This window comes from Fusarium venenatum (genome assembly GCF_020744135.1).
Source record: "Fusarium venenatum strain MPI-CAGE-CH-0201 chromosome Unknown EDB82scaffold_1, whole genome shotgun sequence".
In the NCBI taxonomy this organism is placed as follows: Eukaryota; Fungi; Ascomycota; class Sordariomycetes; order Hypocreales; family Nectriaceae; genus Fusarium; species Fusarium venenatum.
Window position 1 is genome coordinate 11,029,939 of NW_027072129.1, and position 15,403 is coordinate 11,045,341.

General features: G+C 46.2%; 6 protein-coding genes across 6 annotated transcripts; 4 read left to right on the forward strand and 2 right to left on the reverse strand.

Moving 5' to 3' along the window:
- Positions 1 to 1,168: 1,168 nt before the first annotated feature.
- EDB82DRAFT_115924 (uncharacterized protein) lies at positions 1,169 to 2,179 on the forward strand. The gene is made up of 2 exons (XM_025731787.2): positions 1,169 to 1,419; positions 1,488 to 2,179. Exon 2 carries the CDS (start codon positions 1,564 to 1,566, stop codon positions 1,948 to 1,950), a length of 387 nt encoding a protein of 128 aa, XP_025587565.1. The 5' UTR covers positions 1,169 to 1,419; positions 1,488 to 1,563; the 3' UTR covers positions 1,951 to 2,179.
- On the reverse strand, positions 2,177 to 4,210 carry EDB82DRAFT_115917 (uncharacterized protein). Its single transcript, XM_065606988.1, has 3 exons — positions 4,081 to 4,210; positions 3,724 to 4,030; positions 2,177 to 3,674 (listed from the first exon to the last, which is right to left on the reverse strand). The coding sequence occupies exons 1-3, from the start codon at positions 4,140 to 4,142 to the stop codon at positions 2,403 to 2,405; spliced, it is 1,641 nt and encodes a 546-aa protein (XP_065466015.1). The 5' UTR covers positions 4,143 to 4,210; the 3' UTR covers positions 2,177 to 2,402.
- Positions 4,211 to 4,281: 71 nt separating this feature from the next.
- On the forward strand, positions 4,282 to 9,176 carry EDB82DRAFT_565632 (uncharacterized protein; the record flags this gene model as incomplete). The annotated part of the gene is made up of 8 exons (XM_025731765.2): positions 4,282 to 4,300; positions 4,580 to 6,477; positions 6,529 to 6,739; positions 6,801 to 7,685; positions 8,079 to 8,195; positions 8,248 to 8,730; positions 8,761 to 8,842; positions 8,879 to 9,176. 8 exons carry the CDS (start codon positions 4,282 to 4,284, stop codon positions 9,174 to 9,176), a joined length of 3,993 nt encoding a protein of 1,330 aa, XP_025587563.2.
- Positions 9,177 to 9,717: 541 nt separating this feature from the next.
- On the forward strand, positions 9,718 to 12,219 carry EDB82DRAFT_565633 (fungal-specific transcription factor domain-containing protein). Its single transcript, XM_025731743.2, has 7 exons — positions 9,718 to 9,945; positions 10,000 to 10,815; positions 10,864 to 10,930; positions 10,976 to 11,162; positions 11,215 to 11,398; positions 11,445 to 11,603; positions 11,651 to 12,219. The coding sequence occupies exons 1-7, from the start codon at positions 9,755 to 9,757 to the stop codon at positions 12,207 to 12,209; spliced, it is 2,163 nt and encodes a 720-aa protein (XP_025587561.1). The 5' UTR covers positions 9,718 to 9,754; the 3' UTR covers positions 12,210 to 12,219.
- EDB82DRAFT_493483 (major facilitator superfamily domain-containing protein) lies at positions 12,220 to 14,129 on the reverse strand. The gene is made up of 4 exons (XM_025731732.2): positions 13,814 to 14,129; positions 12,733 to 13,761; positions 12,573 to 12,679; positions 12,220 to 12,519 (listed from the first exon to the last, which is right to left on the reverse strand). The coding sequence occupies exons 1-4, from the start codon at positions 14,005 to 14,007 to the stop codon at positions 12,356 to 12,358; spliced, it is 1,494 nt and encodes a 497-aa protein (XP_025587560.1). The 5' UTR covers positions 14,008 to 14,129; the 3' UTR covers positions 12,220 to 12,355.
- A 471-nt stretch (positions 14,130 to 14,600) lies between these two features.
- Positions 14,601 to 15,380, forward strand: EDB82DRAFT_544248 (pyrimidine 5'-nucleotidase; the record flags this gene model as incomplete). The annotated part of the gene is made up of 3 exons (XM_065609398.1): positions 14,601 to 14,643; positions 14,706 to 15,167; positions 15,217 to 15,380. 3 exons carry the CDS (start codon positions 14,601 to 14,603, stop codon positions 15,378 to 15,380), a joined length of 669 nt encoding a protein of 222 aa, XP_065466016.1.
- Positions 15,381 to 15,403: the final 23 nt, after the last annotated feature.

Consider the following 15,403-nt stretch of genomic DNA (forward strand, 5'->3'; position numbering starts at 1 on the left):
TTACTGGTTTCTCCTTCAATTGTTTCTTACTTTTAATGAAGCAATATGGGCGTGGCCATTCATGATCCATAACGGCGTGTCTTCAGCGAAGCTTGCCGGAGGGCGAAAGCAAAATGCCAACGAGTCCGAACGACTGATTTTCAATCCACGCGATGTTTTCTTCTGAAGGTGGAATGCATTATTGGACAATAGATGACGGCCAACCAAATGAGCGAGTTATGGCTGACCGGCGCATCGGGAGCAGAACAACAATTTTGCAAACGAGGCAAAACCATGGACAAAAACACTGGCGTTGTCGACAATTCAGCATCTATCAGTCACACTTACGGCACCATATTACAACACTCAGGCTAGCTTGCTGAGTCTCAAATCTTGACTTGCCGACTCTCTTAGCGTTTTCATCTTGAAAGCAAGGAGCTGTCAAGAAATCGTTCTTGACGCAGACGCTTCATGTCGTGAGATGCGCCGTGGAAGCTAGACCTGGCAACGCTTACTTCGGCTGCTAATAGCAGTTCAAAAAGAAGCGGGTTTCTGTCTTATCCTACATCTATGACGGTTTAATCGCCTTATAGTTTTGAGGAAGATTCACAGAAATATACAAGCATATAGCATCCGAACCACACACACAGCTCTTTCCAATTACAACCCATCACTCTTGATCCTCATCTGGAGGACCCTCGGTCTATCTCTCAAAGACTCATGTCTTTGTTGTGGTTAATTGAATCATGGAGAAACACATCTATAATTGGATTGTGCAGCATGAACCAGATTCCTCTTCACTCAGCTCATCGGAGAGATGTCTATTTTTGTGCGTTTCTAGTAGTGGTTTGCAAACTACTGCTTAGCAAACAACTCATGTTGCATCAAATCTGTCAGGCCTAGAACCATTTTGCATTAGCAAAACTCCCAAGAGCAACGGAATACGAGCCCCACGTCTTCTAGCGGGGAGATTGTCGCTGGAGCTATCTTATGGGCTACAAACTCACACAGTGAGTGAGATGACTAGGCTGAGTGAGATTGACATGAAGGTCTCCTCTTTTATCAGAACATCATAGATATGGAGGGGCAATGTACTAAAAACGGCGATTCTAGCCCCCCGTCAACACCATCTACTCCAGGTCGACTGTTCTTCGCGTCTTGATACGGACTGTGGGAGCCATCAATGACTTTTCGTTGAATGAACTCAGGACTCTGCTTTTGCACAGCCCCTGAATGCTTCCAACATTAGAAATCTGAATAATTCTAATAAAAGATCTCCGTTGCTATGAGGACGTTTCCTCACTCCTTCGGAAATAGGAAGGGCGATTCAGGACGGACTTTGATGACTTGGATGTGTTGTTGGCAATACCCAGCCCTCCGAGCTGAAACTTAGCTTCAGTTATACGAATTGTGAAGAATGCGTACATATTGAGAGGAATGGTAAGAAATCAGTATAAATAGGAGTAGTCCCCGAGAGATGGAATAAGAATGCTCACCACAAACATCAGATCAAAATCACTTGAACAAATCAGTCCCAATAGCTCAAGAGAAAATATCCAAAAATCCTTCACTTTCTTCATCAAAATGCACTTCTCCTCCATCCTCCCTATCTTCGCTGTCATCGCTGGCCTCACTAATGCCAACCCCACCCCAGATGATGAGCCTGTCCTTGAGACCCGCAGTGAAGGAGGCATTGCCTTGATTGAGCTCGATCTCGGCAAGGGAAAGTCCTACACGGGCGTTGGAAGCCCTGGAAAATGTTACAACCTTCCCTGGAACATCAAGTACTTCAATGTTTACTCTGACGATACCAAATCTGTCATCGGCTGCTTTGACTGCAGAGTGTACACTAAATCCAACTGTGGAGGGAGCTATGTCACTCTTGGAGGTCAGGAGAAGGCCTTCATGGCTAAGGGGGGAAAGAAGACTCATTACAAGAGCTGGGAGTGCAAGTGTAAGGAGGAATGGTAGATTCATGTAGGAGGGGGAACAATTGGTAGACACGTGCGGGAAGTGGTTGATAGTCACACCACACTCTTTCAAGAAGCATCTTTCGAGGGAAACTTCGCCTAGGGAACGGTCATTTCACTTCAACTTTGTTATGCTTATGGTTCTTTTTTATTCTTTTTTTATATTTATTCATTCACTTTACTGTATATATTCATTCTTCCATGCAGGACATTTTTATCTTTTCTTCCAGTCGTTACTACCATAGACGTTGAATTTATCTTTCTGATCACTTTGGAAGTGTCTGAAATAACTGATCCAATAACATGCTTGTAACTGGTGACATATTTGCCTTCATCCAAGAGCGCATCATCCGATGACAGCATGGAGGGGCGGGATGTGGAGAGCCGAATCGCGAGAACGATGATACTCCGAAGTTCACACTGCCTTCCGCTAGTAGACTTCAGCCCGTGATTTTAGAACTTCGGGTACCCTTTCCGTTGGTAAGCTTCCACACGCGGCTCCATCTTTCTCCGTCGGCGGACAGGTGTTTGTGTCACCTTGACCGGTATCAAAACGTTGGATGGTATACTACTATCTTCCGACGCCCCGAAACTCATACTATTTCCAATAAGTAGCACTTTCGCCTGTAGTCTGGGTGCTCGTTTGGCCATCTCTGAGAACAAACTTTGGAATGCTGTGAACCATGAGAACCCTTCTGCTGGTAGAAGGCTATGGTCTATAACGGCCAGATCAATGACCAAGTAGATCTGAGTTCGTGCCCGAAGTAGTGCCGAGGCGAGAAGTTGTAACCAATCTTGCTCGACATTGGCTCTATGGAATTGTGCACATTGAAGAGACATCGCAATCTCAGTTGTATAGTCCTGAGATAACTTGAATGCTTGGAGGATGAGATGTTTGAACAAATCTGTGCTTGAAGCTCTGCCATCTTGAGAGTCATTTTGTGGTCCGCGCAAAGCCCATACGACGGGTATGAGCTTGGATTGCAGTTGCTGGATGATGTTGACACAAAACTTCCTCGAGGCGTGGCGCGCACGAAGACCGCCTTTGACGATGGCCACTCTTGACTCTGGTGCGGTAGACCATGCATGTAACTTGGGTGACTGCCAGAACTCATTCGTGGTCTCATATACTCTCACACGGTCGTGGCGTATCTGCACCGACACATTATATCGGAAAGCTTCTAACGGATCGCCAAGCTTTCCATCTTGAATATGTGACATGATCTGGGAAAACTGAAGATCCGACAGCCGTTGATTTGTGTCCAGTAGTGCACTCGAGTGCAGAGCTTGGAATGAGTCCAGCCTGGCGATTATACTCTCATTCGTCTGAATGACGGCTCTTGACGAGGAGGATTGAAAATTGTCCAGTTTCGCAACAATGGAGTTGAGTTTGAGACTAATGTCGCGGATCTCCACCCGGGCACTTGCAGCAGCCAGCTGGTCGATTTCTCTTGAGTTGGCTGCGATATCTTCAAGAAGGTCTTGGTATCTGAGTTCAGGAGGACGAGTGATGCTATGAAGAAGATGACGAAAGGTGCCTTCCTGGCACCATTCGTGAGCTCGAATGAAGAATCTTACAAGATTGGCGTAAAGATTGCTGACTGCTTGCCGTATACGGTCTGTGGGATAGAGAACAGTGATAAGCTCGACGCGGGGTAACGAGTCTGCGATTTGGGACAGGGCTTTTGAGATTAGACATATCGTCGCCTCGTGATTCTGAGCAGACTTTGATACGTCAATTACTTGTAGAGTGTTGGACATTGCCGGGACTTACCACTAGTACCATCTTCATAGCTCCCCAAGCAAGGGAAACATACTCAGGATGATGTTGAACTAAAACATCCATAATGTTTCCATAGTGATGTATCTTAGATGTGACCCTTTGAAGCCATTTCTTAGCTTTCGGGAAGCGCTTCTCATCCGAGTATTTAGCGAATGAGTCCTGTGCCAACAATTGTATGTCTTGTATGCTGGAGAACCCCTGCGAAAACCCAACTTTCTCAGAGTCTTTGGTAAGAACCGAACCAAATCGGTTTAGTCCCTCCTGGAATGCATACTGAGCAGCTGGAAATGCAAAGTTGCTACGAACAGTGAGTGAAGTGATTGCGGGGTTCTTGTCAGGTCGACTTACGAGTATGTACCTTGTTTCGTATGAGCATTTGGAGAGTACCAGGTACTCAGATATTCTGCCATAGGGTGATCTATGTTGAGTATATTGATGAGAAGAACTCAAAGGATGTTCACGTCGAGAGTGATCCATCAGCCTTTGAGTTTTCGGTTGCATCAACGCGCTGTGGAGTGGAGTGCGGCTGAGCTATCAAGTACAAGGATCATGGTGACTCTCTTCAAAGGTATTGGCTCATTTTTGTGTGCGACAAGGATTATGCTACAGCTTCCTAGGATTATTAGCGACAGGGTTTCTGGTTTTGTCTGGACGGCCGAAGCCCCCTCCTTCTCTTCACGGAGGACAATCTCACGCTTGCCACCGGTTGCCTCCCAGCCTTTTCCGTTCATTAATCAATCTCCAACGAGTATTGTCACGAGTTTGATAACATCCTTTTTTTTCCCAGAGCTCTTCTCGTCTCCTTTTCCGGCCTTATCCCAGCAATTTTTCGCTTACCGCTGAGTAGCTTCGGCGGAAGCATCGCCTTCTGTCAAGATTCCTCATCCAGCGAAAGATAAGTCCCCCCAGCGACTGATTGAGCTGGGTTCATGGACCCCAAGCATACCTATCGAGGAAAAGAACGACTTTCAAGAATCGGTTCGATCTGAGTGGATTAGCTCACAAATTCTACCGAGCAACGGATTTCAAGGTCGCACACCCAATGCTTGGACGAAAGTCCTAAGGGAAGAAGAAGATACAGAACAGCAATTAGGGTCGGAACAAGGCTCTGACAAAGAAGAAAGTGAACACACTCTTGCGAATGATAGCGACATAGATGGCGATGATATAGATAACAGCGACGACAACGACGATTCTGATAACGAGAGCAACAACTCGGACCTTGACGACGATAGTAAAGATCAATCTATATCCAATGCTTTGAACTGGGGCAGAGTACTCGAAGACGTTGCAAATATCCAGAGCGGCTCGTCAGATTCCGGTAGTGCTGAACAGAAGGACACCCTCGATACCGAGACCACCTGGAGATTTGTTCGTCATATCACCATCTCGCGAGATCAGACACACGCGAGTGGTTACGATAAGGAGCAACTTGCGGCGCTTCTTGAGCAAAGTTGGGGAGATATAGATCAGTCCACCGACCAAAATCAGCAACAGGAACCAATAGTACCGTCGATTGAATTCTCTGGTTCCCCTTCAACTCACGCTCTTCAGGATTATCAGATGCAGCTTATGCTTCTTGAACAGCAAAACAAGAGACGACTCATGATTGCCAGAATGGAACAAGACGCAATTTCGGGAGGCGAAAGTTCTGCCAAAGATAACACAATGCTATCTCTACCTACCACCGACATGGAACAGGTCGACGACAATAGCAAAGAATCGGTTCCCGCAAACCTCGTTCAGATAATCAAGATTCAACAAGAGATTGATAAGCTCCGCAGAATACAAAACACCTTGAAATCGACTACCTGGCTTGTGCTCCATAAGATACAAGGCGACGAGACCACATATCTGGCAGATCCCTCATGGGCCCCAAAGCAAGGACAAGCGCCGTACTTTAGAGGAAACTCACCTCTTGGCAACGAAAGCGAATATCTCAAGCATAGGCCAGATGCTGCCTTCGCGGTGTACAGACACTACGACCCCACCTTCCAAGCAAAGGATGTTCGCAAGGCAAGGGAGGAGGGTCTCACAATGCCGTATCCTAAGCCTGTCCGAGAGGTTATTCAGCCACTATCAGAGCAAATGATTGCTGCCCTGTACGCATTTGTTGACTTACATCCGACCTTCAGGGATAGGTTTCCTGGTTGGGTGTCCAGCGATCCTATCAATTCGCCGTTTCTATTCTGGTACTGCTATCGAACTGCGACCGATCTCCAAGTCATGGACGAACCGCACAGGACGCAGATGACATTGCTCACGGAATGGATTGATAATAACTACAGCAAAATACACGCTGATGTCGAAGATAAATTCTCCCAGGGATATGTGTCCGAGTCAACGATGCCGTTTTTCATACAGCCTGGTGAGGTCTTGGTATCAATGACTGAAAAAGGTATCAGTGGTTATATCGCTGAGTCGTGGCCTGCGCAAGGTGCAACCAATTATACATCACCTATTCGTCCAAACGGTCCTCGAAAGGTGACACAACGCTGGACAGTTAATGCCTGGTCTTATGGATACGACGGAAGCTTCTACAAGGATTCTACAGTTCTCACGCTCAACCTTGAATTTGACGAGGATAAACCGGATGTTAGCATTGCGAAGCTAAATGTCTTACCCATACGGTTCGGCAACCGGGATTTCCAAACAAAACTCGAACGTCGAGGACGAACTATGTGGGCTTGCAGAGGAAGAAACTTGATCGCCTACCATGATACCAACGACAATAACTTGTCAAATGTAAGTTCTCAAACGTTATACTTTGATGTGACCCCTGCTAACACTTATCAGGAAGGAGAGCGATACATGATCGACTTTAACACGTATAAGCAACTTCATTCAGATTCATACAAGTTCAAGATGGCTTATGCATCACTGACAAACCCTCACCGCAAAGAAATGGACTCAGCTCTTATGGAGTGCGACGAGCCACCTGAGGCACCTGAGTTGTTTGTCTTTCCCAGTACTGTTGTCGGATACAATCTTCGGCACAAGAAGTGGCGTAAGTGATGCTATTGATTCGGCTGTATGTAGAATTGATGTTCGATACTAACTGATACCAGAGGACCTCCAGATCGATTCGATTCAGGAATTGCAATGGAACAAACAAGCCTTCAGACACCTTGTAATCGACGAAGAAACCAAGGACATCATACAAGCCCTTGTTACAAGCAAGCTGGAAACAGACCAGACGACGGATTTAATCCAAGGTAAAGGCAATGGACTGATTATCTTGCTGCATGGAGGGCCAGGCACTGGCAAAACGTTTACAGCAGAAAGTGTTGCCGAGTTAGCCGAGAAGCCTCTGTTCCGAGTAACCTGTGGTGATATCGGAACGAAGCCGGAAGACGTTGAGAAGTATCTCGAGTCAGTCCTGCACCTGGGTAAGATCTGGGGTTGTGTGGTCTTACTCGACGAAGCCGATGTCTTCCTGGAGCAGCGAACTCTTACCGACCTTGAGCGTAATGCTCTCGTGTCTGTGTTCCTCCGAGTTCTCGAGTACTACGAAGGCATCCTGATTCTGACTTCCAATCGCGTCGGCACTTTCGATGAAGCTTTCAAGTCTCGTATTCAACTTTCTCTCCACTACGAGACATTGACCAAATCTCAACGTCGCACCATCTGGTCGAATTTCCTCCAACGATTGAGCGCGCTTGAGAAGACTGCAGTAGTCCAACCAATCACAGACAGAAAGCGAAAGTATGAGACTGAGCGAGGTATCAACTTTGATGATATTGAACGGCACTTGGCAGATTTAGCGGAGGAGCAGATGAACGGAAGACAAATTCGCAATGCCATCACTACGGCAAGACAGCTGGCAAAGTTCAAGGATGAGAGTATGACGTACAAGCACTTGGAGCATGTTATCAAGATTTCGAGAAAGTTTGACAAGTATATTGAGAAGGTTAGGGATAGCTATTCGGATGATCAGGTTGCCAGAGAAGAGGGTATTCGATAGGTTCAATTACAGAGTGAATTTAACATCTTCATTGCTTTCATTCCCAATCAGGGGCCACTTTGTGGCTTTTACAACGTAATTTGGTGGCTGTGCTAGTGCGATAGTCCGAGGTACAAGCATATCTTCATGCATAGGTATTCAAGCTAAATGGGTCCAGACCATGTTGCCAACTACAGTAGCAAGAAACTATTGGCGGTTTATAAAACTATTGACTTTTGTAAAATTATCAAGAAACAGACGGATCAGCTGAAAAGATGGCTTTATTTAAATAGCTTCTTCCACCATTTTCCTTATTTGTTTCCTGCTGGGTTCTCCTACAGCTCCGGTATTCTCTTGTCTCTTTTGCGAGACTGTCGCTCATTTAACCATTGTCTCTCGTTAGACCCTTCCACTCATTTGAAAACCATGCATTCAAACAAGCTTTTGTCTTTGGCCTTGAGCCTCTATGTAGTGGACTCAGTAGTCGCGAGTCCATGCAAGCCTTTTTCCTCAGCTGACAGTATGTCTTGCAAATTCTGAGCAGCATATTCGACGCTTACTGAAACGATTAGGTTCTGTCGCTTTGACTACGCTTTCTGGATCAACGACTACGATTCTTCCTATACCTTCTTCTACCGAGACCTTCTTCTTGGATACTACCCTGATCACTCAGGCAACCGAAACCAGCGGAACTAAGACTACTACTCAAGCGACTGAAACCATCGAGACTGAGGCTAAGACTGAGTCTGCCACTACGCTTACAACTAGCGCCACTTCTGTCGACGTTACTACTGTCGATGGCGGAACATCAACTCTCGTACTCGACACCACGATCACCACCGAGGCTACCACTACTACAGCAGCCGAGGTTACCACAACGGCAGCAGAGACCACAACCACCGCGGCGGCTGGCTGCCCTCAAGTTACTATTCTCGCCAATCCTACTTCCATCTTTACTTCCTCGGAAGGTATTGATTTTGACGACCAGTATAGAGCCGTCGTGGTGCCTTTTGACGTCGGGGTCTTTGGTGCTTCTGCATCCACTGTCTATGTCAGTGTGAATGGATTAATAACACTAGGACGAGGCCCCAATGATGCCCATATCAACGCAGCACTACCAGCCCAGAATATTCCAGAGGTTGCTATTTTGCCCTACTGGGATGATTTGTATGTCGCTGGGGGCTACTGTGGAATCGGCATCAGCTATGAAGTCATTGATACTCCCCGTGGTCGGGCTTTCACTGTCGAATACTACGTTGGTGGTAACGGCAATCTGGTCGGTGACCACTTCACTGTCAGCATGTTTGAGGATTATCCTGGACTTGTCAGATACGCGTACTACAAGACGTCTATGCATGGAAGTACTGCTACTGTTGGTGTCCAGAACGGCATGCTCAAAGCGCAGTACTCTTTCAATGCTGTTGATTCTATCCCTAATAATTTTTATGTTGAGATCGATACGAGCAGTGGGCAGGGCATTTTCACAAGTGGTCGATTGTAAAGACGGATCGGGATATTGTTGAACGATACATACATTGTACAAACCACATTTTCTTTCGGACATACTTAGGTGGAGGATTTTACTAGATGTCTGACACTATTCAAAGGAGCTTTTACAAGAACTGAGACGTGAATGCCAGAGCTCGATGTCCAATATCTCAGAATGTGCACTGTAATTTTACACAAGTAATTCGAAGTTAGCTTGTCAGCATTTCCATAAGAAACATTTATAAGATCCCCACGTTCACGCCGGGCTCGGGACATGTTGAAATTATTGTACCTAATCTATGGAAAGACAAAAATCGGATTGATATTTCACAGACAGCATCATACTTTATTTTTGGAACCGCCTCCAGCGTCTGGATATTCAAGGTTGTTGTTGAACTTACCCGAGACCGTCAGTGAGGATCAGGTTGCGATAAGAGAAGAGAAGATAAGAGAGTCTATCGTCGCTAGACCGGAACTAGTACAACGCCTCGCTTACTGAATCCAGATACTCCACAGTCAAGATACCGAAGTCGCCGACTTAAACCTTGCACGAACACATGCTGAGAAATACGGTAATCCATCACAACGCCAATGACCGAAACAGCGAACCCCAACGACTCAAGACCGTCAAGCATTACGCCAGGTCGTACACGTGTAGCGCGTGTTGCGTGTAAAGCATGCCACGCCCGGCGAGTAAAATGCGACGCCGCGGATAGCCAACCTTGTTGGCATTGTCGCACGCGTGGCTCAGAATGCGAATTGATAGAGTCAAAACGTGGAAAGTATGTAGCAGATATATCACGATGTAGCAAGTTCGAAGACTTACAGTGTTGTAGATATGTAAGACAGAGTAATGTCCAGTCGCAACAGAGACGCTCTTCCAGGCGCTTACAACAAACGCAAAGTCCTGCTCCTGATGGAGACGGAACTACGAGCACTGAGAGTATTGCTGTCGCCACGCCTGAGAATTACGCAACTGGAAGATTTACTCAGAATCATCAAGCGACAGAGCCGAGCGTCACACCCAACGCTCAGCAACAACCTCAATCAAATTTAACTCAAGCCAAAGATAGATCTTTCTTCCTCGGCGACTCAAGTAGTCTATCATATATCATCGAATTGATATGTACTCCGAGAAGCGGTGTCAGTGAACCAGTCAAGGTCCATTATCCCATCCCAGCATCAATAGTGGAGAGAGCAGTTGCTCCAAGTCGACCTCAAATCGAACCGCTACGCTTACAAGACGCATTAACACTTCCGTCGAGGCAAATATCCGACCGTCTGGTCTATATATTCTTCGATATCGTGCACCCTCCATGGCCTGTTGTGGATAGAAAGTCATTCTTACAGCTCTACCGTGATGGGAAAGCATCGCCACTGCTCTTACATGCTATGTTTCTTGTGACTTTCATTTTTTGTGATGAAAGTCTTATTCAAGAGGCTGGATTCAGCGACCGTGTTACGGCACGCAAGTACCACTATCTCCGTGCCAAGACGCTGTATGATGTTGATCACGAGACTGATCGTGATATCCTGGCTGCTTCGCTTCATCTACTAGGGTTCTGGTGGAATGGACCGGATGATCAGAAAGATGCATGGTTTTGGTCAGGTTGTGCAACATCATATGCCCAGTCACTAGGTCTTCATCGCTCGTATGTCGTTTCATCTTTCGCTCGTAGTTCTTGCTGACCTTTCGGTAGGACAGTTGCTTCTAGGCTCAGTCCTGAGAAAAGGGCACTGCGAAAACGTATCTGGTGGTCTATATATGTAAGCTCAGTCTTAACTTTCTGTTCCGGAACTTAATAGTAGTAGACTCGTGATAGACATACTGCTGCATGTCTCGGAAAGCCATGTAGAGTCCGTGACGAGGATTGTGATATCGAACCAGTCACGGAGGCTGACCTCTACTTTGACGATGTCATGGACGACCCTCTTATACCACCTCAGAAAGAATACCATACAGCCTTCTTCATCGAGATGAGCAAAGCTGCTGAGATCCGTAGGCTATCCATTAACCCAATTCTTGATATTGGCTAACAACTCATAAATAGTTGGGGATATAGTTATTGGAGAGTTTAGTCCTCGCCGTCTTGCACTGGAGCGCTATGAAGTGCCTAATCTGAAAACAAGACTTGAGCAATGGGAGTCTAAGTTACCAGAGTGCATGAAAAAGGCACCACTTGATGAGACGTTGGGAGAAGCATTTTGGGCTACACAGTTGCACATGGCGTACCAGTAAGATCATACGAGTAACCTATTGCATATCACTGACCAGAGATAGGAATTACTTCATCCTTCTATTCCGACCGAAAGCAATCGACGACATGTCGTCAGTGGAAGCTGAAAGAGATAAGACAGCGCGAGCGGCTGCTGACTACATCACCCGAATGACTGAAGACCTCATTGCTGTCGGAACATTACGCTACACCCAAATGCACATGTAAGTAAAGATACTACCTCTTATTTCCAATTTCTGACAGCCTGCAGGATCCCAGCTGTTTTCGGAGCCCTCTCGATTCACACACTTGTCATCTGTCGGAAAGACCCCATTCGTCGACAACTAGCTGGCAACAAATCCCGACAATGCATTCTCGCACTCAGTGAACTTGCTAAATCTTGGCCTATTGGTCTATGGATAACCAAGTTGTTTGTGAACCTCTTGAGGCGGCTTACAGGTCAAGGGTCAGCCTTGTCAGCGGGATCAATAGTCGATGTGAGGTCTCGCATTGCCAATGCCAGTGGTGTCAACGATGGCCCTGCTCTAGAGCCTCTAAGAGGAGGGAGTGGACTAAGAAATCCTGATGAAGTGATGAACGGGTTCAATCAACAGGGGAACCCGGCAAGTGGTTTCATTGACGGTACCAACGGTGCCGCCATGGCAGATCAACAAGGCAGTGACATCTTTCAACAGCCTGCTGATCAGTTTGGGCTTGATTCCTTCTGGGCAGAGGACACTATTGATGTTGATTTACTTCTTCAGCATGGATTGTGTCCACTACTTCCAGCTGACTTTGGGCTCATGCCACCTGGCACATTTGGACTCTGAAAATAAGGCTCCTTAGTCGAAGACTCAAAGTCTATGTCTATTCTCTATGGTGTAAATCTATAACAAAACAATGCGATTTCTAAAAGCCACAACAGGTTTTCTATCCATGTCATTATCTTTCTATGAAGTCAACCAACGCATTGCAACTATGTATAAGAAGCAAATCTGCTCTTGGCTCTCAATCGCTTTCCATATTTGAAGAACAGCCAAGGGAACGGCGCCATAGCAACCGTCAAAAATGCAAGCAGACTAGATGCCCACTGGTAACCAAGCTTTTCGTACATTTGGATACCGAAAAGAGGAAATGCCGCTGAATAAAATGTTAGAAGCAGTGGTGATGGCTGCAAGTGAGGGAGGACTTACCAGCAAATGAGCAACGGGCAAAACTGTTAGCAGCCATTGCTGAGGCAGCATATTGGGGATAGGCGTCGACCAAAAAGGTGAAGATACCTGTGAAAACGAGGAGCATGCTAAATTGGATGTCAGTATACGCTTCGATAATGATTGATCAGGATTGACATACCCGCATCCAAAAACCCCAGAACCAATAATAGGTACAATCCAATGCACGCTGGCATATGTTGTCCAAGAAAACCAGAATAGACCGATGGGAATAAGCACGGCACCAAGAATAGTCGGAGGCAACCTATACTCTGGCTCACTGATAGCCTTGCCTGTCGCCTTCTCCTGCTCTTCCAACCATTTCATTCGAAGTCTAGCCCAAATCGGCGTAGTAGCCGTCGCAACGAGGGGTCCAACAAAGATACCCAAAAACGTCATACCGACCTGCCAGAGGTTCATACCGTGGTTGGTGCGGAAGACGAGAGGGAAAGCGCCGAAGAAAAGGTAGAGAATACCGAGGAGAATAGCTGAGTAGAGATCGAGACATAGACACATGGGCTCGAGAAAGAGGAGCTGAAATGGCCGAAGGATGGAGAGCTTGAGCGTTTCGAGGATGGGCTTTTGATCGTCTTCCATTGGAGCTCGGTATTCGTCGTTGCCGGTTTCTTTTCGAAGCTTTCTTGCTTTCTCGCGAAGTAGAATAGGATGAAACGTTTCTGGCGCAAAGAAGACAATGGCAACCATGAGAAAAACAGCCCAGATAAGCATGACGTAGTATGTCCAGCGCCAGTTGACGTTGTAGTTGATGAAGCCTCCAACCAATGGTCCAAGAGCTGGCCCGATGAAGGGCGCAAGAGATACCAAGCTCATGGGCTTCTGAATCTCATGTCTTTCAAAGACATCACCTGCTGTTCCACCAGCGACGCTGAGGAAACTACTGCCTGCGAAACCAGTGAAGAAGCGCGCGATGATCATGGTCTGGATGTTTTGCGCGACAGCTGATGGAATGGTCCAGATAATAAACATGGTCCATGATACCAGATAGATGGGTCGTCGGCCATAGTACTCGCTCAGAGGACTAGTCAGAACGGGACCAAGAGCGATTCCCAAGACAAAAGTTGAGAGGCCGAGAGTGGCGACGATTTGGGAGCAATTAAACTCCTTGTTCATTTGGGTATATGTAGCTGTATAAATTGAACTGGCGCATGTTCTATCGCCACTGTGTCAGCAAATGATGACATTCTAGTTCATGATCGACCTACACGCAAAGACTACCGACGCAGGCGATAGAAACAATAAGCCATTTTCGCATTCTCGACATACTTCTCGGACACATGGGATCCTTGTCGCCATCCCAACCGACCTGCATTGATTTGGACGAGACATGCTGATTAACAATTTCTGTAGGTTGATCGCTTAGCTCCTGAGAAGAGCGACGAGTCTCACTCTCTGCCATGGCTGCTATTGTTGATAATGGTGATGAGGCTGAATGAACATGACAGGACTGACGTAGATATTATATATGAGAGTAAGAAAAAAAGGGACTAGGAAGAAAACAAATTTAACCGGCTCCACGGCATTGGAAAAAAAAGAGGATTTGTAATGACGATATCGTTTTTTAGGCGGAGATAAGGAGGTGTGGGGAATAAGAGTCGAGTTCAAGATGCCGAGGTGACTTGGAGTTGTGACGTATCCATTGTTTAGAGCAGGGGGCAACTCGGATGTCAGGGATTGATCACACTCTGTTGTCAAGATATGATAATGAATAGATTGGAAACGGAATCGATATACTATCTTAAAGGACAGGCTCTACCTCTGATCGGAGTGCTATGATATGGTGATGTAGTAGCAGTCATGTTGCCAAGACTGAGGCTCTGTAGTGTGGATTTCGTTGTCGCTATGGCCAATTGGCTAGTCACCATTACATCTTGGTGATTTCTCACCTTTCACTATCAATTTGATGAGAAGACACTCACCAAGATGAACGGCGATTCAGAGAAACCAGTTTTATTCTTGTGAGAAAACATAACTACTCATATTTCACTACTAATGCTTTTGTCTAGTGACATTGATAATTGCTTGTATTCACGCAGTAAGCAGCTCTTCTCTCATGCCATTCCCACCCTCATTCACTTCCTTACTCACCATCATTAGATTACAAAGTCCTTGAGCTCATGTCAAATCTCATCGACTCTTACTTCAAAACTCATCTCGGCCTCTCGCCAGAAGAAGCTGAACGTCTTCACAAAGACTACTATCAGCAATATGGTCAAGCCATTGAAGGTCTCGTGCGCGATTATCAGATTGATGCCCTTGACTACAATGCCAAAGTCGATGACGCGCTTCCACTCGACGATCTCATCAAACCCAACCCTCAATTGCGAAAGTTCCTTGAAGACATTGATACATCAAAAGTCAGACTTTGGCTTTTGACTAATGCTTATGTCAATCATGGGAAAAGAGTCGTTAAGTTGTTGGGCGTCAATGATTTGTTCGAGGGTTTGACGTACTGCGATTATACACAGGTGCCATTTGTTTGTAAACCACAAAAGGAAATGTTTATGAAGGCCATGAGAGAAGCAGGAGTTTCTGAAATTTCCAAGTGTTATTTCGTCGGTGAGTTGAAGTTTGTAAATGAGACCTCGAATCACGCTGACTTTAGCAGATGATTCGCATAAGAACTGTGTTGGAGCACAAAAAGCTGGCTGGACAGCTGTTCATTATGTCGAAGACGGATTTCCTTTGCCTGATACACCAGCGTCGCAGCATCAGATCCGCAGTCTTGAAGAGCTGCGATCGCTTTATCCTGAGTTTTTTAAGATTGGGTAGTAGTAGCCACATCCACATTATGG